A 13,139-nucleotide genomic window follows, 5' to 3' on the forward strand; every position below is an offset into this window, starting at 1 on the left:
ATTTCTCTCACTCTCTGTCTCTCTATTTCTCTCCCTCTCACTCTCTGTCTCTCTATTTCTCTCCCTCTCACTCTCTGTCTCTCTATTTCTCTCACTCTCTGTCTCTCTATTTCTCTCACTCTCACTCTCACTCTCTCCCTCCATCTCTTCTCTTTCTCTTTGTTTTGTGGAGCATTACCTCTGCATGTCATTGATTGCATATAGTTAATGACTTCTAAGTTTTTGATTTTATCCTTTCGCCCAGAGGCCTGGATGTAAAAACGAAATTAATAAAATATATTTATTCCATTGCCCTCTTGAAAAGAAAATCGCCCTCTTCGGACTCGCTTTGTGTGTGGGAGGGGGAGAGAGGGCGGGAGTGGTCATGGCTGGTTCATGTAACTCGCAACTTTTTTTTCTTTTCAAGTAAAAGCGCCGTGAGCTCACAAGATAGAAAGGTGTTACACAAATGCACAAAATTATTATTATCATCACCATCATCATCACCAACATCACCATCACATGCTGTGTCGTGCTGACAGAGTACACGGCCCGTGGCACCAATGATGAGCTGCCCCTGGGAGAGGAGTTCCAGAACCTCGTGCGCTGCTTCATCAACCCCCACGAAAAGAAGCCTGCCAAGAGATACGCCGGGGCCAAGAAACTGATCGAGCAGTTGTGGTGTGTGTATGTGTGGTGTGTGTGTGTGTGTGTGTGTGTGTGTGTGTGTGTGTGTGTGTGTGTGGTGTGTGTGTGTGTGTGTGTGTGTGTGTGTGTGTGGTGTGTGTGTGTGTGTGTGTGGTGTGTGTGTGTGTGTCGTGTGTGTGTGTGTGTGTGTGTGTGTGTGTGTGTGTGTATGGTGTGTGTGTGTGTGTGTGTGTCGTGTGTATGTGTGTGGTGTGTGTGTGTGTGTGTATGGTGTGTGTGTGTGTGTCGTGTGTATGTGTGTGGTGTGTGTGTGTGTGTGTATGGTGTGTGTGTGTGTGTGTGTCGTGTGTATGTGTGTGTGTGTTTGTGTGGTGTGTGTGTGTGGTGTGGGAGGGGTGTGGGGTGTGCGGTGTGTGTGTGGTGTGTGTTTGTGTGTGTGTGTGTGTGGGGGGGGTGTAGTGTGTGTCGGGGGTGTGTGGTGTGCGGTGTGTGTGTGGTGTGGGGGTGTGTGTGTAGTGTGTGTGTGTGGGAGGGGGGGTGTGGTGTGCGGTGTGTGTGTGTGTGTGTGTGTCGTGTGTGTGTCGTGTGTGTGTGTGTGTGTGTGTGTGTGGGAGGGGGAGTGTGGTGTGCGGTGTGTGTGTGTGTGTGTCGTGTGTGTCGTGTGTGTAGTGTGTGTGTGTGTGGGAGGGGGTGTGTGGTGTGCGGTGTGTGTGTGTGTGTGTGTGTGTGTGTGTGTGTGTGTGTCTTTGAGGTTTGGAAGGGTAACGGGGGGAATATTCCTACTAAAAAAAAAAAATAAAAAAAACGCATGTGGCAGCAAAATTACACCCCTTCTCTCTCTCAGTCTGTCTGTCTGTCTGTCTGTCTGTCTGTCTGTCTGTCTCTCTCTCTCTCTCTCTCTCTCTCTCTCTCTCTCTCTCTCTGCGTGTCTCTCTTCAATGTGTGTCACTCTTCAGTCTCCCATTCTCTCTCTGTGTTCAGTCTCTTTGTCTCTCTTCTTTTTCTTTATCTTCTCTCTCTCTCACCCTCTCTCTCTCTCACCCTCTCTCTCTCTGTCTCTCTCTCTCTCGCCGCCACTTCTATCCCTCTATCTCTCTATCACCCCCTCTCTCCATCTATCACCCCCCTCTCTCTCTCTCTTGCTCTCTCTCTCTCTCTGTCTGTCTGTCTGTCTGTCTCTCTGTACATACCTATCTCTCACCCTCTATCTTTCACCCTCTCTCTCTTTCTCTCTCTCTCCCTCTCTCTCTCTATCTATCTGTCTGTCTGTCTCTCTGTATATACCTATCTCTCCCCCTCTCTCTCTCTCCCTCTATCTTTCACCCTCTTTCTCTTTCTCTCTATCTCTCACCCACTCTCTCTCTATCTCTCTCTCTCCCTCTCTCTCCCCCTCTCTCTCTCACCTTCCCTCACCTCTTCCCCCCTCCCCCCTGGCCCCCCTCCTACCCTCTGAACCCACCCTAACGAGGTAAACGGATGCCCTGCCCGCAGGATCTCAGCCCAGCAGTGCAAACAGCCGTACGCTGACCAGCCGACACACGCAGAGCTAGACGTGCGATGCCTGCAGGTCCTCCGGGCCATCGTCCACAACGAGGAGAGAAGGCTGGCCGACGACTGGGCCGTCAGGGCGTCAGAGGAGAAGATTAAAAAGTATGGCTGTGATTGGTGCATTTGTTAGGGTGTGTGTGTGTGTGTGTGTGTGTGTGTGTGTGTGTTGCGGGGTTGTAAGCCCTCGATTTCTCGCAATCCCACGATTTCTCTCACTTTAAGTGAAATCGTGGGATTGAGAGAAATCGTGGTCGTTCCCCTCCCACGTTTTCTCTCAATTGTGAGAAATCGTGGGAAGTCCCCCTTATTTTTATCCAAAATATTTCTGTTATCGTCGGAGTTGGTTTCTTGTCTTTTCCCACTGCAAATCTGAGAGAGAAATGAGAGAGAAATGAGAGAGAAATGAGAGAGATATGAGAGAGAAATGAGAGAGAAAAAGAAAAGAGGAAAAGGGGAGCGACAACGACGATCATGATGACAATGGCGGGCGTTAGTGAAGACATCAACAGTAATGACACTGAAACACAACTAATTATTGCATTTCACGTAAGATTTCACTGCAGTGCATCGACCTCAAGTTCAACATCGGAATCAATACCAAACAACAAAATTCAGGCAGTGTGTACAACTCAAACAGAAATATAATTCAGCATAACATAACATAACATAACATAACATAACATAACATAACATAGCATAATATGACTTGAACCGAATCTTTCCGGGATGTTGGGAATAACATCAAAATGATTCAACCTTATACATAAATGTGACAGCAAAAAAGGTTCTTCACAATGCTTTGCCCTCACGCAGGGCGTGTGAAAACTGGACCAAATAGTTTTGATGTTTGTTGTGATGCAACCTGTTCTGTCACATCTATTTTGAATGTTCTTCATTTCATGCTTGCGCATTTCTTCATATGTTTGTGTCAGAATCCTTTTGCATGCACGAATGCACTGCAAATAGATTCTGTTTCATATAAGACACTTAGAACATGAAAATATTTTAAAACAGAGTGAAAGAATACCAAATAAACCAGCCAAATAAACACGCATAAGGAATCACACACACACACACACACACACACACACACACACACACACACACACACACTCACTCACTCACTCACTCACTCACCCACTCACTCACTCACTGACATACATATACATTCACACTTCTTTTTTTTTCAAAATCAGTACTGTGCCATCACCTTCACCGTCTATTGTTGATGTCTTCGCCAACGCCACTGTCATTATCATGATCGTCGTTATCGTTCCCCCATTTCTTGTTTCTTTTTATCTCTCGCATTTTTCTCTTAGACCTGCATTGGGGAAAGACAAGAAACCAACTCCGATGACAAAGGAGATAGTTTTGATAACAATACAGGGGACATCGTGTGAGGAATCTTGGGGGCGCCCCACACGATTTCTCGCAATTGAGAGAAAACGTGGGAGGGGAACGACCACCATTTCTCGCAGTCCCACGATTTCTCCCAAAGTGAGAGAAATGGTGAGTTGTGAGAAATGGTGGGCTTACAGGGGTTTTAAGGGTATGAAGGTGAAGACGGTATGGGTGGTGGATTTGGAATGTGTAACATGTGTCTGAGAAAGAGAGAGGGGGGAGGCGTGGGGTGGGGGTTGAAGAGTGACACACAGATTGAAGAGAGACACGCACAGAGAAAGAGAGAGACAGAGACACAGAGAGAGACAGAGAGAGAGGTGAAATATGAAACAAATAGCATTTTTAAAGTAAAGTATTATATATAAAAAAAACCCAGTTAAATCATTGATTGCAAAATACATGAATAGTTTAATAGATAAAGAGAAAGAGAGACAGGGGAAAGGTGAGTGTGTTTTTGTTTGTGTTCGTTCGTTTTTAAATTTAACATATATGATGATGGAGTCTCCCATCGGGCCGACGGATGAGTAGACAGGCAGGCATATCTGTCAATGTGTGTCCTCATATGGGAGAAGAGGCCGATTCTGGATGCGCAGCACTTCCCACAGGTGTTGCAAGGGAAAACGTCTCCAGAAGTTGAGCCCTGCTTCCTTCGCTCACGCTTATATATATGTTCACTTCAAATGTTAGTGTGTGTGTGTGTGTGTGTGTGTGTGTGTGTGTGTGTGCATGTTTGTGCGTGTGCGTATGCGTGTTCTCGCGTGCGTGTGTGTATGTGTGTGTACGCGCGCCCGTGTATGTCTGTGCGTGCGTGTATGTGTATGTGTATATCTGTGTGCCAACAGACAGCTGCATCACATCAAGGAGGTCCAAGTGGCCCTGAACGGCCACAGCACCATCATCAAGGTGCTGCCTCACCTGGCCCGCCGCAATGACGACATCGTCCGGGAGGTGCTGGCCTTCATCTGCATCATGCTCTTTAACGCCAACAGGGACGTGCAGGTACAGAGAATGGGCTTGGGTGTTGTGGTGTGAAGTGGTGTCATGTGGTGTGTGGTGTCATGTGGTGTGGTGTGGTGTGGTGTGGTATGGTGTGTTGTGGTGTGGTGTGGTTTGTTGTGGTGTGGTGTGGTGTGAAGTGGTGTGATGTGGTGTGATGTGGTGTGGTGTGGTGTGGTTTGTTGTGGTGTGGTGTGGTGTGGTATGGTGTGGTGTGGTGTGCTCTTCAACGCCAACAGTGTTGTGCAGGTACAGGGTGTGGGGACAGGAGGTTGTGTTGTGTTGTGTTGTTGTCTGGTGTAATGTGTTGTATTGTCTTGAATTGTAAGGTGTCGTGCTGTATTGTATTGTATTATGGTGTGTTGTATTGTTTTATACTGTGTTGTAACGTCTTGAATTGACTTATATTGTAGTGCATGGTGTTGTATGCTGTTGTATTGTACTGTATTGTGTTGTATCATGCTCTTCAACGCCAGCTGGGATGTGCAGGTCAGAGGAGGACCTGGGAGCTGGTGTGTTTGTGTGTGGGGCTGAGGGGGGGGAGGAGGATTGTATTGTACAGCATTGCATTGTGTTGTACAGCATTGCATTGCGTTGTATTGCACAGCATTGCATTGTGTGGTATTGTGCAGTGTTGTGTTGTGATGTATTGTACAGCATTGCATTGTGTTGTATTGTGCAGTGTTGTATTTTCCAGTGTTGTGTTGTGATGTATTGCACAGCATTGCATTATGTTGTATTGTGCAGTGTTGTGTTGTATTGTGCAGTGTTGTGTTGTATTGTGCAGTGTTGTGTTGTATTGTGCAGTGTTGTGTTGTGATGTATTGTGCAGTGTTGTGTTGTGATGTATTGTACAGCATTGCATTGTGTTGTATTGTGCAGTGTTGTGTTGTGATGTATTGTGCAGCATTGCATTGTGTTGTATTGTGCAGTGCTGTGTTGTGATGTATTGTACAGCATTGCATTGTGTTGTATTGTGCAGTGTTGTGTTGCGCAGTGCTGTGTTGTGATGTATTGTACAGCATTGCATTGTGTTGTATTGTGAAGTGTTGTGTTGTGCAGTGTTGTATTATACAGCATTGCATTGTGCTGTAGTGTTGTATTGTGCAGCATTGCATTGTGTTGTATTGTGCAGTGTTGTATTGTGCAGTGTTGTGTTGTGTTGTGCATCATTGCATTGTGTTGTATTGTGCAGTGTTGTATTGTGCAGTGTTGTGTTGTATTGTGCAGCATTGCATTGTGTTGTATTGTGCAGTGTTGTATTGTGCAGTGTTGTGTTGTATTGTGCAGTGTTGTGTTGTGTTGTGCAGTGTTGTGTTGTGCAGTGTTGTGTTGTGATGTGTTATGTTGCATTGTATCATCCTCTTCAACGAAATGCGGGACGTGCAGGCTGGTGTCTGTGTAGTGGTGTGGTGTGGTGTGGTGTTGTGTGGTGTGGTGTGGTGTTGTGGTGTGGTGTGGTGTGGTGTGGTGTGGTGTGGTGTGGTGTTGTGGTGTGGTGTGGTGTGGTGTGGTGTGGTGGTGTGGTGTGATGTGGTGTGGTGTGGTGTGGTGTGGTGTGGTGTGGTGTGGTGTTGTGGTGTGGTGTGTTGTGGTGTGGTGTTGTGGTGTGGTGTTGTGTGGTGTGGTGTGGTGTTGTGGTGTGGTGTGGTGTGGTGTGGTGTGGTGTGGTGTTGTGTTGTGTTGTGTCATATTGTGTTGCCTCATAGTGTGTTGTCTCATAGTGTTTTGTGTTGTGCTGTATCATACTGTGTTGTGTTGTGTGATATTGTGTTGTGTTGCATTGTGTCATGTTATGTTGTATTGTGTTGTGTTGTGTTTGGTTGTGTTGTTTGGGGTTGTACAGCATTGTGTCATACTGAATTGCAGTATGTTGTATTGTATTGCTTTGCATCGCTGTTTGTTTGTTTGTTTAGGGGGGTCAAAATAGATCATGTGAAATTCGGGCGGCAAGTGTATTTTATTTAAAGTAGATTTCTCCACCGTGTGTTGTTTCGTTTCCTCAGAAATCCATGCTGGAGTACTTCCTGTCGACGAGGGAGGAGGTGTTCTTCATGGCTGTTCGGGATCGTATGCAGATCTCCACCAACGCCATCAAGGAAAAGTCAGTGCTTCTCTTTCTCTCATCTGATGTTTCTAAGACTCCTGTCTGCTAGCCTGTTATGCCATGTTTTTGGCCATGTTTGTCTGACTGTGTCTCTGTCTCTCTCTGTCTCTATCATACTTCATTTAAGTGTTCTTTAACTTATTACTTACGTCAGTTAATGCATCTCTTATATACTTCAATTTAATATTTCCCTTAAGTGTTTTGACAAAATAAATGTTATTAAACTATCACAGACATAAAGAATAAAGTAGAGAGAGAGAGAGAGAGCAAAGAAGATCTAAACTCAGTATGGAAAGCATCACAATGTGTTCGATTTTAAGGTCCTTTCTCAAACTGAGGTAGAATAATATAATCTGATCAATGAAAGTTATACAACATAAAGTGTGCAATGTACTATCAATGAACTTGTCGATGCACAGGTAGCATTGTTGTTAAGTAATGTTTGTCTTTGTCTCTGTCTGTCTGTCTGTCTGTCTGTCTGTCTCTCTCTCTCTCGCTCTCTCTCTCTGAAAATCAGGAAGTGGTTTCTTCATGCTGTTTGCACTTACAGGGATGAAGTGACAGGTGTGCTTTTCTTTTTTTCTTTTTTTTTCTTTTCTTTTTTTTCCTAATGACGAGTTATCTTTATTTTTGAATAATTGCTTTGTTTCATTTGAAATTCCCACTCATTCCATTTATCGTGTGCATTATTATTGACACATTCGTTTTAAAACCGACAGGTATTTTTGTTTTTTTTTCCATGACCACAGTTTGCTGAAAGTGTGGGTTGTGCGTTTTGGATTTGATTTCCTGTTGGGTTACACGTGTTCGTTTTGTTTCCGTTTAGAACTTTGTTGCTGAAAAAGACCCGTCGAAATCAGTCCGGGTAACCATTGCATGACATTTTTCACTGTTCTTGTTCCGTTGTCCACAGGTTCGCCTATGCTTTGACTGATGTGGATGTGATTCAAGTTTAGCGCATCACTAATATTCCTTTTCTTTTTTTGTAGCTATAACTGTGATACTCGTTTGTTGTTTTTTTTTGTTTTTTTTTTGTTTGTTTTTTGTTTGTTTGTTTTTTAGTTATAACAAAGTGTGGTTCATTTTGTGTTCTTAGAGATATGCATGGGTTGAATACCTTTTTTTTTTCTTTTTTTTTTTTTTTTACTTCGGCCGTTAAGCATGACTGGCATCGTTTTTTTTCTTCTTCTTTTTTTCTTTTATTTTTTTATACCTAAGAGCAGATCTGCTGTAGAATTTGATGTACATTTATAAAGTGTGGATTTTGTTGTACTGATTTAACTGTAACTTAGTGGGGTTTTTGTGGGTTTTTTTTACTGAGGCGGAATGTTTGGTTTAGGTTGATCTATCCAAGTGTTTGTTGTAGCTTTGATGATATGATGTGTACAGTACAAGGACCACCCCCTTCCCCCATGAAATAGATGAATGGAAATGCAAGCAGCCTTCACCAACCGTTGTTGTAGTTTGTCGAGGAGGACTGTGCGGTTGACGCCAGACCAGTTGGTGTGAATAGTGCAGGATAACTCGCCATGAGACCAAAACTTCATTATCAGTGTTGGTACTTATAAAAAGCTACAGGCACAATTATCGAGTAGCTAGAGAGTGGGGGTCATGGATTATATGCCGGCGTTGTTGCCTGATGGGTGAAGGAAGGAGGTGTCCCAGGTCATCCACGCCTTTTGTCTCTGACTCTGGTTTTAGTGTTCCCGGTTTATCACGACGTCCTGGCAATGATAAAGTTCTGTCACGCCATTGTTAACAGTTGCAGAACGAGGTAAAATAGTCAGACATACATATCCCCGTCACCCACCTAGCAGCAGACGGTAGGATATTTCTTTATCAGTGGATGAGCAATCACTATTTACAGATCAGTCGTGGAGTCAGGCGTGACATTTTGAAGCGGCTTGTGCGCATGCAATACAAATACAAGTTTTGCCCTGCTCACAAAATGATCCTGCTTGCTAGCTTGAACTGATCGTCATTAGTGCAGAAACATAAGTCTCCACACACCAGACTCACAAGGCAAGCCTCTCATGTACTAAACCAAATACCTGAGGATGCATCCTTGCTCTTTACCCTTCATGTTCCATTACAAACAGAACCTACAGGTTTGTTCTCTGTTGGTTGAGGGAAATGTTAACAGCATGACACCGGAAACTAACTGTGTCTTCAGATCTCTTTGCACATGACAAGGCAATAAGTGTTGATTTTAAAAACTAAATAAATAAACAAAAAGAAAACAAACAAACAGGGGATTTAAACCAGTTTTTTGGACCACCGTGTTTCGCCACTATTTGCAGGACCACCCTCAGATAGGATATGATTTAGGGACAGAAACAGCATGTTGTGTTTGAAACGATATGATTTAGGGACAGAAACAGCATGTTGTGTTTGAAACGAAACGGGTTAATTTAGATTGATACTGTCATCAGTTTCAAACATGCGGGTCTGGTGACAAGAAATATAAAGGCCAAACCAGTTGACGTGTGGCCGGTTCATTTCTCCACTGAAACAACCACCTTATTTCACCACAACAGTTTTATCAGAAAAAGCGTGTAATATGGAATAGTTTCTTTAAAGTTTTTATACAAAAGACATCTTAACTCATTTTACTTTTTCTACTTTGATGTTATTTTCGTGGTATCGCACGATGTGTCTGACAAAATCGGGCGGTCCTCCTCCAACACACGGTTTGACGGATGGTGAATCAGCTCCTTTAATCAGCAGAATGTGTCCTGACGCTGCCAGTCGTGAACCACAGGAAGAACATCATCTCCTGCAGAGTTTGTTGTGGAGAAATAGAGCAACGAAATCTGCAAAGGAGTATTTTCTTTCTCTGGCTTTTGAAGTACATGTTTTGATGTGGCACGCGTTGTGTTGTGTAGGAAGTGCCGTGGTGGGTGTTGTTCTAGATGTAGTTTGTGTTCTGCTCTGTAGCGGGCAGCGGTTGGTTTTGTGGCGGACCCCATGATGCATCAAATCGAAAAATAGAAGAAGAGTAAATCTACAGCTTTCACTTGACGTACATATGCACGTTCAGCATGAACGAGTCAGAAAGGCAACACACACCGCATGAACAAGAGCATTTCTTCTTTCTACATGTTTCACAAAGCACCGAAATTTCTTCTTCCTTGCACACTGTACCTCACAACTGAAAGGTATGTTTTACAAAAATGAAAAGAGTGCACATGCCACGAGAATGCACAAAATATTTGAAACACCAGTTCAATGTTATCTTTAACGAAAAAGCTGAAACTGTTACATATTATAGTGTTATTAATATTTAAATACACACCTCCTCCCCCCCACCCCCCCACACACTCTCTCTCTCTCTCGCTTACAGTGTCTGTGCTTTCTACACATCTCCACACCCCCCACACTTCTTCACACATACTCTCTCTCTCTCTCATACCTCCTCCAACCCCAAACTCCACATACACACACCATCATGTTCTCCAACGAAGTTAAAAATTTATGTTTAATTAATTAAACTGTATTTGTGACTCCATTTAATGGTTATAAGTGGATGTGATAATAAACAACCTAAACCTAATCGGTAACAACAATGTCTCCATTACTCGTCACAATGTGAGTCAGGAGCTGACAGGCACAGTCTTGTTTCAGTTTGATAAAACCAAACAGGTGAGGAGGCTTGTCCAGTGTTGGTGGTTGTTTTTCTTTCCCCTTTTCTTTCCGTGGATCTTTGGATTATTGTTGAGTTATCGTACTGTCCATACATGTATGTTGTTTGTCTCTGTTGGAAACTGTGGCTTTGGAATTTTTTCCATTTTCATTTTGTATTAAGTTTTTTTGTACACTTTGGTTGGAATCCCGTTTAGTTTCTCACGGAAACAAATTTCTGTTCGGCCATTTCAGTTTCCTTTTCCTTTTTTTCTCATTTCTTTTGTACAGGAATATTTCACAAGATGTATTGTCAATGAATATGAATCAGTGTAACACTACCTGCAAGATTTATATTATCAGATGCATTTATTCTTATCAGTTTCATTATACTAAGTGTCAGTATGCTGCAAACGATCAAAGATGAAATAACACCGTTGAAATGTGTGCACTTCAGTGATATTGAAAATGTCTCACAATTACTTCTGCGCCGACAGAACATTATTCAGTTTAACGATTATGTCTTTAAATGCTGTATACCTTATTAACATTGTTATGTCATCTTTATTTACTAATGAATCACGATACTTTAAAAATGAGACACTAAATGATAAAGTTATTTGCAGGTGGCATATTTACAATAATAGGTATCATCATTTAAAACAGTATCATATTGTTTCGAGTTCCTGTCTTGATGTCAAGAAAATAATGATATAGTGTTTGTCCTTACGATTGAATTAAATTAAACTAAGTTATTGTTTTAACAGACATAAGGAAAAAAAGACAAATCTGAAAGAGTGTATGAGGAAGGACATAGATTCATTTCTCAAAGCACAGTCCATACGAATTTGTCGCCAAGAAATCAGATTTTTTTTAACAGAAACATGGAAACCGCGAAGGTGTTCATTCGGCTAGATTCGATTTCTTAACCCGAACAGGGAAAGGGTCTGATAGGAGATCGGAAAGGGGGCCATTAGGAAATCTTTCCAGAGTTGAATTTCTAAGTTAAGACTCTCTGTATTCCATGAGTAAAGGAAGTAAACGGGGTAATATACAAGTACAGACTAAGGGTGTAGAATGGAAATATTTTCTTCATTTCTTCAGTGGAATTATCAGGTCAGGGTGCTCTGTTTTGCAAAAATGAAGGAAGTACTTGGGAGACCAAGATGTTGTTAAGCCAGTGGGTAAACAGAAAAAAAACAACTTTCCTATGTTTTTTCAATGGCATTTTCTAGTAAGGATGCCCTGCATTCCGTCAACGAAGCAAGTACACGGGAGACTAAGAAGTTACAAATGTAGATTGGAGACTGAGAGGGTGAAACAGAAATCTCTTTGGTTTCCTGTTTTAAATTTTCGGGTTAAAATGCTCTATATTATTTACATGTGGGGAGTATACATATTTATTATTTAAAAAAAAAAGAAGTAAGAAGTGTTATTGCCAATGTGGATAGTAAATGGTGAAAAGGATATCTTTCCTTCGTTTCCTCAATCAAATTTTCAAATTAAGATGCTTTGTATTCTGAACATGAAGCAAGTAATAAGCGTGAGACTCAGTGGTTATAAAGCAGAGTGTGAAGACACAGGGGGTGGAAAACAAGTGGTGTAGACTCAGAGGTCACAGAGCAGAGTGTGAAGACACGGGGGGTGGGGGGGGGGGAGGAAGTGGTGTAGACTCAGAGGTCACAGAGCAGAGTGTGAAGACACAGGGGGTGGGGGGGAGGAAGTGGTGTAGACTCAGAGGTCACAGAGCAGAGTGTGAAGACACGGGGGGTGGAGGGGAGGAAGTGGTGTAGACTCAGAGGTTACAGAGCAGAGTGTGAAGACAGGTGGGGTGGGGGGGGGGAGGAAGTGGTGTAGACTCAGAGGTTACAGAGCAGAGTGTGAAGACACGGGGGGTGGGGGGGGAGGAAGTGGTGTAGACCCAGAGGTTACAGAGCAGAGTGTGAAGACACGGGGGGTGGGGGGGAGGAAGTGGTGTAGACTCAGAGGTTACAGAGCAGAGTGTGAAGACACGGGGGGTGGGTGGGGGGGGGGGAAGTGGTGTAGACTCAGAGGTTACAGAGCAGAGTGTGAAGACACGGGGGGTGGGGGGAAGGAAGTGGTGTAGACTCAGAGGTTACAGAGCAGAGTGTGAAGACACGGGTGGGGGGTGGGGGGGGGGAAGTGGTGTAGACTCAGAGGTTACAGAGCAGAGTGTGAAGACACGGGGGGTGGGGGGGAGGAAGTGGTGTAGACTCAGAGGTTACAGAGCAGAGTGTGAAGACACGGGGGGTGACAAGGTAGCGGTGATGCTGACGCTGTGCTGACTGTTACAGGCGCAGTCTGTTGGCTCAGCACGAGGCCAGGGTCAAAGAGGCCATGGCCAACATGAACAACTACAACATGACCCTCACCATCGGCAGAAAGGCCCTGCAGGTTTCTATTGTTGTTGTTTGTTTTTTTTGTTTGTTTTGTGTGTGTGTGTGTGTGTGTGTGTGTGTGTGTGTGTGTGTGTGTGTGTGTGTGTTTTGTTGTTGTTTTTTTAATGGAGGAAGTGAGATACAGAAGAGGGACGTTGTGTGCGAATGGGTTGGGAGGGTGGGGGGAGAGTGTGCGAGCGTGTGTGTTGTGATGTGTGTGTGTGTGTGTGTGTGTGTGTGTGTGTGTGTGTGTGTGTTTATTTCCTTGTGTACATATGTGTATACGTCATGAATTTTGTTATTTTTGTGTTTTGATATGGAGGTAGGGCAGGTAGGGAGAAACATTGTTTTCTTTTTGAAGTTCTTTTATTGATCAGTGCTAAAAGTGTATGAGGCTTCTGCTTTGTCAAAGTCACTTTCTACTATTTCCCCACAACAGT

General features: G+C 43.5%; 1 protein-coding gene across 5 annotated transcripts in view; it reads left to right on the plus strand.

Moving 5' to 3' along the window:
• Positions 1-13,139, plus strand: part of LOC143286064 (inositol 1,4,5-trisphosphate-gated calcium channel ITPR3-like) — a 392,528-nt gene that overhangs the window by 345,565 nt on the left and 33,824 nt on the right. For 3 of the 5 annotated variants that reach the window (XM_076593621.1, XM_076593622.1, XM_076593623.1), the window contains 6 exons: positions 522-660; positions 2,119-2,277; positions 4,419-4,575; positions 6,579-6,676; positions 7,506-7,544; positions 12,616-12,715. In XM_076593621.1, the coding sequence (XP_076449736.1) occupies positions 522-660; positions 2,119-2,277; positions 4,419-4,575; positions 6,579-6,676; positions 7,506-7,544; positions 12,616-12,715 (692 nt within the window). The remainder of the gene's footprint in view (positions 1-521; positions 661-2,118; positions 2,278-4,418; positions 4,576-6,578; positions 6,677-7,505; positions 7,545-12,615; positions 12,716-13,139) is intronic. The other 2 variants (XM_076593624.1, XM_076593625.1) reach the window with 1 other exon arrangement.

The sequence above is a fragment of the Babylonia areolata genome, chromosome 9, assembly GCF_041734735.1.
Source record: "Babylonia areolata isolate BAREFJ2019XMU chromosome 9, ASM4173473v1, whole genome shotgun sequence".
NCBI lineage: Eukaryota > Metazoa > Mollusca > Gastropoda > Neogastropoda > Buccinidae > Babylonia > Babylonia areolata.